Here is an 11,139-nt window from a genome sequence, read left to right as displayed (position 1 = left end):
AGGAGTATTTCTAGTCGGACAAAAATTACGTGCTCACAGGCGTGATCTAACGTACGTGAATATGGGTTGCAACACTCTCGCCCTTAGGAACATTCGTCCTCGAATGTAAGGGTTTATAGGGAGTCTAACTCATTGTGAATTTCAACGGAAATTTTTGGCCGAGTTTCCCCTATAAAATGGACACTAGCCAATCTTGCAAGCAGTTAAATCCAACCTATGGCCTCACAAGGCTATACAAAGCATTATGGATATGTACATTATCTGCATATCACAATTGTGTATTAAGGAAGAGTATTCTCAAGATATTGCTTACCTCATAGAGCCGTTTAAGCTTCCATTGCATCCTGTGTTCCCTCGGCATCCTCGTTATCTTCAATCTAGAATAGGTAAGGGTATTTAGACTTCATCTACTCTTCTTCTTCCCATGTCATTTCTTCTGTATTCTTGTTCCTCCACAATACTTTGACATAAGCTACATCCTTTGTTCTCAGCTTGCGAACTTGTCGATCTAATATAGCTACTAGCATTTCTTCATATGATAGATCCTCTGTAACTTGTACATCTTTGATAAGGACGACCCGAGAAGGGCCTCTAATAAATTTCCTCAACATAGATGCATGAAATACTGGATGGACAAATTCCAATTCGGATGGTAATTCTAACTCATAAGCAACCTGTCCAATTTATCAAAGAATCTTGTACGACCCGATATACCATGGACTCAACTTACCTTTCTTCCCAAAATAAATAACATCCTTTATCAGTGAGATCCTCAGGAAAACTCAATCACCAACCTTAAACTCCAGATCACGACGTCGGACATCAGAATAAGACTTTTGCCTGCTTTGTGCCGTCCTCGGTCGTTCTTGTATTACTTTCACCTTCTCAATGGCTTGATTAATCAAATTTGGCCCATATAATTTGGTTTCACCGACTTTGAACTATCCAAATGGTGATCTACATATCCTCCCGTACAGTGCCTCGTACTGGGACATTTTAATACTGGAATGGTAGCTATTATTGTAGGAGAATTCTATGAGTGGAAGATGGTCATCCCAATTCCACTTGAAATCTGGAACACATGCTCGTATCATATCTTCAAGTGTCTGAATGGTGCGTTCAGCCTGTCCGTCAGTCTAAGGATGGAATGCAGTGCTGAGATTCACTTGTGTGTCTAAACACTCCTAAAAAGACCTCCCAAAGTTAGCTTTAAATTGAGATCCTCGGTCTGATATAATAGATACCGGCACCCCATGAAGCCTAACAATCTCCTTTATATACAACTTCACATAATTTTCAGCTGTGTAAGTTGTCTTAACTGGCATAAAATGGGCAAATTTTGTAAGTTGATCAACTATCACCTAGATGGAGTCAAACTTATGATAAGAGCGAGGTAATCCAATAATGAAGTCCATACTAATCACCTCCCATATCCAGGTCGGAATCTCTATATTTTGAATCAATCCGCTAGGTTTCTGATTCTCAATCTTTGCTTGTTGACAATTAGGACATTGGGCTACAAATTCTGCAATAGACTTCTTCATGTTATCCCACCAATGCTGTTCCTTACATCATGACACATCTTTGTCGAGTCGGGATGGATGGAATATCAGGATTGATGAATCTCAATCACAATCGTCTCTCGCAACCTACCATATTAGGCACACATAATTAGCTCTGGTATCTCAGTGCCCTATCTCCTCCAATATCAAAAGCCGTAATCTAATGCTGCTGAATGTCCTCTCTCAATCGTACTAAGGTAGGATCTTCATATTGCCGTGCTTTTACCTCGGCTACCAAAGATGATTCTATTGTATTATGTACAGTAACACCTCTGTCATTCGAGTCTAACAATCTCATTCTCATATTGGCTAGCTGATGAAGCTCTTTAGTCAACCCTTGTTCACCTGCCTCAATGTGTACTAAGCTTCCCATTGACTTACGGCTGAGAGCGTCAGCCACAACATTGGCTTTACCGGGATGGTACAATATCTCAACATCGTAGACTTTCAGTAATTCAAGCCACCTACGCTGCCTCAAATTCAACTCCTTCTACTTTTAACATGTATTGTAAACTCTTGTGATCTGTGTAGATGTCAACATGGACGCCATATAAGTAGTGCCGCCATATCTTCAAAGCATATATTGCTGCAGCCAATTCTAAATCATGAGTCGGTAATTCATTTCATGTTTCTTCAATTGTCTCGATGTATAACCAATCACATTCCCATGTTGCATCAATACGTACCCCAAATCTATACTGAGGCATCACAATATACCACATAACCTTCTATCCTTTCTGGGAGAGTGAGCACTGGCACGGATGTCAATCGATTCTTTAGCTCTTAAAAACTATGTTCATAAGCGTCAGACCACTGGAACTTGGTAGCTTTCTGTGTTAACTTAGTCAATGGTGCTGATATAGAGGAAAACCCTTCTACAAACCGCTTATAATATCCTACTAGCCTTAGGAAGCTGCGGACTTCTGACGGTGTTGTAGGTCTTGGCTAGTTATTCACTACATCGATCTTCTGAGTATCGATACTAATACCCTCGTCAAATATCACATGGCCAAGGAATGCTACTGAGTTCATCCAGGATTCATATTTGGAGAGCTTAGCATATAACTAACAATCCTGAAGAGTCTGTAATACTATCCGCAAGTGGCCCGTATGTTCCGCCTCTGAACGAGAATACACCAGAATGCCATCAATGAATATGACCACGAACACATCAAGATAGGGTCTGAATACACTATTCATGAGATCCATAAAAGCTGTTAGGGCACTTGTTAGCCTGAACGACATCACCAAGAACTCAAAGTTCCCATATCTGGATCGGAAGGCCGTCTTCGAAATATCTTTCTTCTTAATCCTTACCTGATGATACCCTAAACATAAGTCAATCTTGGAGAAATACTTGGCACCATAGAGTTGGTCAAATAGGTCGTCAATACTTGGAAGTGGATATTTGTTCTTTATAGTAACCTTATTCAACTGTCGATAATCGATACACATCCTTAACGACCCGTCTTTCTTCCACACGAACAAGACTGGCACACCCCAAGGTGAAGTGCTAGGTCTAATGAAGCCCTTATCTAGCAAGTCGATAGAGATCGATTGAGTGTCAGGCAACACATCAATGCTAAACTCAATCTCCCTTTCCAGAGGAAGGCCTGAGAGTTCATCTGGGAAAACGTCTAGAAATTCATTGACACGGGGATTGATTGTAGAGTAGGCGGCTTCGCCTCCGTATTCCTAACGCGAACAAGATGATACATGTAACCTTTTGAGATCATCTTACTTGCCTTAAGATAGGAAATAGACCTACCTTTCGGTGTAACAATGTTCCCTTTCCATTCAATAATGTGTTCACCAGGAAACTAAAACCTAACCTTCTTCGTACGATAATCAACATTTGCATAGCATGAGGCCAACCAGTCCATTCCTATTATCACATTGAAATCAACCATTTCTAACTCAAATAAATTTGCCGAGGTTTGACGACTACAAATCATCATTGTGCAACCTCTATATACCCTTCTAGCAACCACATAATCTCCTATTGGAGTGGATACCGCAAGTGGTTTACTTAACAATTCAAGTTCAATGCCAAACTTATTAGCCACAAAGGGTGTAACATATGATAATGTAGATTCTAGATCAATTAGCGCATATACATCATAAGAAAACAAAGACAATATACTTGTAACAACATCCGAAGATAACTCATGATCCTATCGACCTACTACAGCATAGGTTCATTTTTGAGTACCACTCGAGCTTGGCACTACACCTCTACCTCTACTATGACCTGTCGTTTCTGAAAACCTTGTGCTGGCGGTCGAATGAATGAGGGAGAACCAGACATAGATCCAGTTGGTTGAGACATACCACCACCTCCTCTGTTAGGACAATCCCACATTATATGGCCAGGTTGTCCGCAAGAATAGCACGCATCAGAACCTCGACGGCACAGTCCAAAGTGGGCCTTGCCGCACTGATCACAATGGGGTGTTGGGGGTCTCGTATGACTAGTATCCCTATGATATTGCAAGCCTGATGCCTGATAAATGGCTTAATGTATGTATATTTTGATATATATCGCCTCACATTTGGCTCATGTCTCGAAGATTTGAAATGTATAATATGACTATTTATGCTCATTTGTGGTATTTCTACGTGTAGGAAGCATTCGGATGCAATTTGGGACGAAATGGAGCGAATTAGAGCGAAATTGGGAAGAAAAGACAAAAAATGAAATTTGAGGGCCATAGCCAGCGTGGGGTGCTGGCTGTGGCACAATTTATAGAAGCAAAATATTTTGGGCGCCAGGGCCAGCGCCCCATACTTCTTGGATGCTTGAAATATAAAGTTGTCCTATTTCAACTAGGACTCGGTTATTTTAACCCCAAGATGCCCCCAATTGATATAAAAGCCAACCCAAACCTATTTTGAAGAGGGGGATGTGACTTTGAGAGGAGAAGAAAAGAGCCAAACACTCGGGAGCACGGATTTGATCAATTCTTCCATCCCTTTTCTAGTACTCATTGATTTTATGTTTGAAACCCTTATTTTTAATGATTTTATGAATATTAGTGGCTAAGAACCCTATTGTTCTAGGGTCATGGGTGAAACATGAATGTTGATGTTTGAAGTTTAATTTGACGAAGTTGATTTTATCATATTGGGTTGTTTATTTAGTTATGTTTTTAATTATTTTGCTGAGTAGCTAACAGTGAATTACTATCTATGAATCTAGAGTTGAACTCGAAAGTGGAAACTCTAAATTGCATATAGAATTAAATAGACCAGGTTCTTGAACCCGGGCATCGGGGAACAAATTCACTATTAGGATAGACATATACCTAATTGTCTTGCTTGGTTGAAATACAGGAATTGTAAATGCATTCCTGTTAATCTTAATTCCATAGACATATAGGCATTAAGTTAGCTTGAATAGGCAAGTAAGAACTCGACAGATTCTTATGAGTAATATCAACCCTGTCAATCAACAATCCAGATAGATCAACTAGTCATTGTAAGCCAAGAACATAACATGATTGTTAGCTAACCCATGACCCTGGAATATCCGCTTCTACTGATTGTTATTCGAAATTTCTTAATTGTTTTTGTTGATTTCTAGTTAATTCATTGCTCGATAGTTTTAGGTAGTAACTTATTAACTACTATATTTTGTGAGAAATCTCTTGAATTGATAAGTTAATTAAGTTTGAATCTATCAAAAGTTAATCATAAGTCTTCGTGGGTACGATACTCTACTCACTACTCTACTACTTGGCGACCACGTATACTTACATGAGTGTTTTGGTCGCAACAAGTTTTTGGCGCCGCTGCCGGGGACTTAAAAATTAGCTACTTGACTGAGTTAAGCTTTTATTAGTTATTTGTTCAAGCTCTAATTTTCAATTTACCTTGTTTGTGTTAACACAGGCTCTTCTCTTGAATGCAGAGGAGTAGAAGCGCAAACAATCTCCTACCTCTTGATCCTGAAATTAAACGAACACTTCATAGAGTGAGGAGGGAATTTGAAGCTAGAACTAGAATAGAAAGAGAGTTGGACATCGTAGTTCAACCACGACCAACAGAGATGGCAGGTAACGAAGAGCGTGCGATGATAGAAACCGCAAGGCCCAATCTTGCTAATATGACTCAGGCTATTGTGAAGCCTGAGATCACAGGACATTTTGAACTCAAACAATACATGGTACAACTGATTCAGTCCATAGGGCAATATGTGGATCTATCTCATGAAGACCCGCAGAGGCCCATTCATAAGTTCCTGGATATTACGGACATTTATAATTATCTGAATGTTCCAAGGATTATGTCAGGCTAACACTATTTTCCTTTTCACTGCTGGGGGATGCTAAGAAATGGTTGCAAAAGGATCTCGCAAACTCAATCCAAACTTGGGATGATCTAGCAATGAAATTCTTAATCAAGTTTTTCCCCACTAAGAAGACAAAGTTGTTGAGGATTTAGATTCTTGGGTTCCAACAGCAAGATAGAGAGACACTTCGTCAATCTTGGAAAAGATACAAGAAGCTACTCAGAGACTGTCCACATCATTGTCAGACTAATGAGGTATTGGGTCACACTTTTATTGATGGGCTAGACGAGGCATCAAAGATGAATCTTGATTCAGCTTGTGGGGGTAGTTGCATGGCAAGGCCGTATAGTGGAATCCAACTCTTGCTAAATAACATCACTGCTAATGACCATAATTGGCATGGAGATGGGGATTCACGAAGAGCAATTAAATAGAAGGCAGCTGGGTTGATTGAGTTTGATGACTTCTCAGCCATGAGAGCCGATATAGAAAAATTGGCAAATCAGATGAATAGAATAACAATGCAACAAAAACAACAGTTGCAACCTGTACAACATATGCCAATTTCTGCAAACTATGTGGTGACAGTAATATGAGTGACATATGCCCCACGAATCCTGAATCTATATACTATGTGGGGAAAGAAAGCAGAGGTCCAATAAATCACCATGCATAATATGGGAACACTTACAATCCAAATTGGGAGAATCATCCCAATTTCTCATGGGGCGGAAATCAGCCGAATCAGAATCATTATAGGCCCCAAGGAAATTTCAATCAACCTCAAAAGCCACTCCAAAAGATAGAAGAGAGTACGAATGACTTGTTAAAAACGTTGTTTCTTGACAATCAACAGCTCAGGACCGATTTTAGAAATCTTGATAGGAAAATGGGGCAGTTAGAAGCAAACCAAAATATTAGACCTGCAGGTGCTCTTCCTAGTGATATAGAGAAGAACCCTCAAGTTAATACAGTTACACTTAGAAATGGGAGGGAACTAGAGGAAGTGCCAAAGAAGAGAAAAGACAAGCCTATACCTGAGGGGGAGTTGATTCCTAAAGCAACACACGAGTCAAAGAAAAATGAAGCAAGTTCAGAACCAGTGGAGGCTACAAGGTCACCACCACCTTTCCCCCAGAGATTGCATAAAAAGAATGATGATCGCATGTTCAGCAAATTTCTCTCTATGTTGAGCTAGGTTCAATTGAATATTCCATTAGTAGATGTACTTAGTGAAATTCCAAAGTAAGAAAAGTATATAAAAGATATAGTGGCTCACAAGAGGAGATTGACTGAATTCGAGACAGTTGCACTTACTGAGGAGTGCACTTCAAGGGTCCAAAACAAGCTTCCTCAAATGTTTAAGGATCCTGGCAGCTTCACCATCCCTATAAGAATTTAGTAATATTGATGTGGGTCGTGATCTTTGTGATTTGGGGGCGAGCATAAATCTGATGTTGTTGTCCTTGTTCAAGAAATTGGGTCTAGGAGCTCCTCGACCAACCACTGTGATGTTGTAGCTAGCTGATAGGTCCATAGCATACCCTGAAGGAGTGATTGAAGATGTGTTGCTGCAAATTGGGAAATTCATCTTTCCAACGAACTTCATTATCCTGGATTATGAGGCTGATGAACAAGTTCCAACCATATTGGGACAACCTCTCTTGGCTACTGGTGATGCAATTATTAAAGTGAGATAGGGAAAAATGATTTTGATGGTGGATGACAAGGAAGCAGTCTTTAATATTTACAAAGCAATCCAACTTCCCCGCCACTATGAGGAGCTCTCAATGATATCTGTTGTGGAGGTGTGAGCACTTCTTGACACGAGTGTATATCTAGATGATTCTCTATTGAAAGCACTCATGTTGTTCGATAGCTTGGAGATTGATGATGAGGTTGAGGAGATGATGCATATCCTAGATGCATCCTGTGCTTACATGTAGGGGATACACCCTTTGATCCCCTGAATAGGCCAAGTGGTCCTCCTCCAAAGCCGTCAATTGAGGAAGTTCCAAAATTGGATCTTAGACCCTTGGCCCCTCACCTTCAATATGCTCATTTGGGCAATTCTGGCACTTTACCTGTTATTGTTTCTTCTGACTTGTCGAAATTGCAGGAAGAAAAGCTGTTTAGAGTGCTACGTGAGCACAAGCGAGAAATTGGGTGGATGATGTCTGACATTAGAGGCATTAGTCTAGCTTTCTGCATGCATAAAATCCTCATAGAGGACGGACACAAGCCAAGTGTAGAGCAATAACGCCGACTAAATCCAATCATGAAAGAGGTGGTAAGAAAAGAAGTGACTATGTGGCTTGATGCAGGTATTGTATTTCCAATCTCTGATAGCAAATGGGTAAGTCCCGTCCCATCATGAAAGAGGTGGTAAGAAAAGAAGTGACTATGTGGCTTGATCCAGGTATTGTATTTTCAATCTCTGATAGCAAATGGGTAAGCCCCGTCCAATGTGTACCTAAGAAAGGGGGGATGACTGTAGTGGTTAAGGAAAATAATGACTTAATTCCCACAAGAATTGTCACTAGGTGGAGAATTTGCATAGATTATAGAAAATTGAATAATTCCACCCGAAAGGAACACTTCCACCTCCCCTTTATTGACCAAATGCTTGATAGATTAGTTGGTAAGGAGTACTACTATTTCCTAGATGGTTATTCGAGGTATAATAAGATTGCTATAGCCCTAGAGGACCAAGATAAAACCATATTTACGTGTCCCTATGGCACGTATGCATTCAAGAGAATGCCCTTTGGTCTTTGTAATGCACCTACGACTTTTCAAAGGTGTATGATGGCTATTTTACTGACATGGTTGAAAGATTTGTGGAAGTGTTCATGGATGATTTTTCTGTGTTTGGATGCTCTATTGATAATTGTTTAATGAATCTTGATAAAGCGCTTGCTAGGTGTGAAGAGACGAACTTGGTGCTGAACTGGGAAAAGTGTCATTTCATGGTACGTGAAGGTATAGTCCTGGGGCACAAGGTGTACAAAAGTGGTTTGCAGGTGGACAAAGAGAAGGTGGAGGTGATTGAAAAATTGCCCCCACCGACATCCGTCAAAGGCATTCACAGTTTCTTGGGCCATGCAGGTTTTTATCGTCATTTCATTTAAGATTTTTCAAATATTTCTTCTCCTTTGTGCAGGTTTCTTGAGAAAGATGTCCCCTTCAAGTTTGATGATGCTTGTCTGAAAGCATTTGAAGAGCTAAAGGGAAGGTTAGGGACTGCGCCTATTATCCTTGCTCCGAATTGAGAGCAGCCATTTGAGTTGATGTGCCATGCGAGTGACATAGCAATCAGAGCTGTTTTGGGGCAAATGAGAAATAAAATCTTTCACTCCATTTATTATGCAAGTAAAACTCTGAATCCAGCCTAGATGAACTACACAATTACTAAAAAAGATTTACTTGCAGTTGTGTGGGCGTTTGACAAGTTCAGATTCTATATAGTGGGGACCAAGGTCATCGTCTACACAGATCATTTAGCTATTAGATACATTTTTGAAAAGAAAGACGCCAAACCGAGGCTGATTTGTTGGGTCCTCCTCTTGTAAGAATTTGACTTAGATATCTAAGATCGAAAAGGGACAGAGAATTAAGTGGCTGATCACTTGTCCAGATTAGAAAATTGGAGCCACGTAGCTGAAGGAGGGTCAATCAAAAAAACATTTCCTGATGAGTAGTTATTAGCAATCACCTCAAGTGAAGCCCCGTGGTATGTAGATTATGTGAATTTTTTTGCAAGCTGGGTGACAGAACTAGAATTGACACCCAATAATAGAAGAAGATTCCTACATGATGTGAGGCTCTACATGTGGGATGAGCCATTCTTATATAGGTAGTGCACAGATCAGTTTCTGCGAAGATGTGTCCCTCAGGAAGAGATGAATGCAATATTGCATGACTGTCATGCTTCGCCATACGGAGGTCATCACGGTGGGGATAGAACCGCCCAAAAAGTGCTACAATCAGGTTTCTATTGGCCAAACTTATTTAAGGATGCACATGACTTTGTTAAAAAGTGTGATAGATGCCAAAGAACCGGAACAATCACAAAGAAGCACGAGATGCCTCTGCAAAATATTCTGGCAGTGGAGCTTTTTGATGTTTGGGGAATTGATTTCATGGGACCGTTCCCATACTCTAATGGTCACAGGTATATCTTGGTGGCGGTCGACTATGTTTCTAAGTGGGTGGATGCCATTGCTCTTCCTACTAATGACGCAAAGGTAGTGGTGAACTATGTAAAGAAGCACATCTTCACATGCTTTGGGAATCCAAGAGTGTTGATAAGCAATGGAGGAACTCACTTCTGCAACAAATTGCTGAATAATGTTGTTGAAAATTATGGAGTTAAGCGCAAGGTTTCCACTACCTATCATCCCCAAATGAGTGGTCAAGTGGAAGTTTCAAGCATAGAGGTACAGCAGATTATGGAGAAAACAGTAAGTGGAAATAGAAAAGACTGGGCCAGGAAGATATACGACGCATTATGGGCATATCGAACGGCATACAAGACTCCCATAGGTACTTCTCCGTATAAGTTAGTTTATGGGAAGGCGTGCCACTTGCCCGTCGAGCTTGAACACAAAGCCTATTGGGCAAATAAAAAGCTAAATATGGATATGGACTCAGCTGGTGAGAAGAGGTTGCTGCAACTCAATGAGCTTGATGAGTTTCGATTGCACTCATATGAAAATGCCAAATTATATAAAGAAAAGACGAAGAGGTGGCATGACAAGCACATACAACATTGAGAGTTTGATCCAGACCAAGAAGTTCTCTTGTTCAATTCGATGTTGAAGCTTTTCCCCGGAAAGCTTAAGTCTCGTTTGGCAGGTCCTTTTGTTGTGGTAAGTGTGAGGCCTCATGGAGCGGTGGAACTTTGTGATACGAGCTCAAATGGTACCTTCTTGGTAAATGGCCAAAGAATAAAACATTATTGTGGTGGTGACATTGACGTCACAAGACCTCGGTGGACTTGGACGATGCTTAAAATGTGTTGAGTCGTGCCGCGACGTTAAATTAGGTGCTCGTTGGGAGATAACCCAATTTTTACTACTTTCATAGTTTCATTTCTTGTTTTCCTTTAGTTAGAGTAGACTATTTCCTTTTGTTTTCTTTGTAGTTGCAAAAATCTTAGGTGAGAATGGAGTGGGGTGTGTGTATTGTATGTATTGAGTGCTCGGGTAGTCAGGATTAAAAACAATTTAGCAAATTGAGCACCCAGCCCAGTGCCCCACGCTGGCTAGGGCGTAATTTCCAGAA

At 40.5% G+C, this 11,139-nt stretch overlaps 1 protein-coding gene across 1 annotated transcript; it reads right to left on the bottom strand.

Moving 5' to 3' along the window:
* Positions 1–407: 407 nt before the first annotated feature.
* LOC138887368 (uncharacterized) lies at positions 408–1,544 on the bottom strand. The gene is made up of 3 exons (XM_070169108.1): positions 1,425–1,544; positions 1,245–1,361; positions 408–674 (listed from the first exon to the last, which is right to left on the bottom strand). The coding sequence occupies exons 1-3, from the start codon at positions 1,542–1,544 to the stop codon at positions 408–410; spliced, it is 504 nt and encodes a 167-aa protein (XP_070025209.1).
* Between the last annotated feature and the right edge of the window lie 9,595 nt (positions 1,545–11,139).

This window comes from Nicotiana sylvestris, chromosome 3 (genome assembly GCF_000393655.2).
Source record: "Nicotiana sylvestris chromosome 3, ASM39365v2, whole genome shotgun sequence".
Lineage (NCBI taxonomy): Eukaryota > Viridiplantae > Streptophyta > Magnoliopsida > Solanales > Solanaceae > Nicotiana > Nicotiana sylvestris.
Note: the sequence above shows the minus strand (reverse complement) of the source record. Positions and strands in the feature narration are given on the sequence as shown.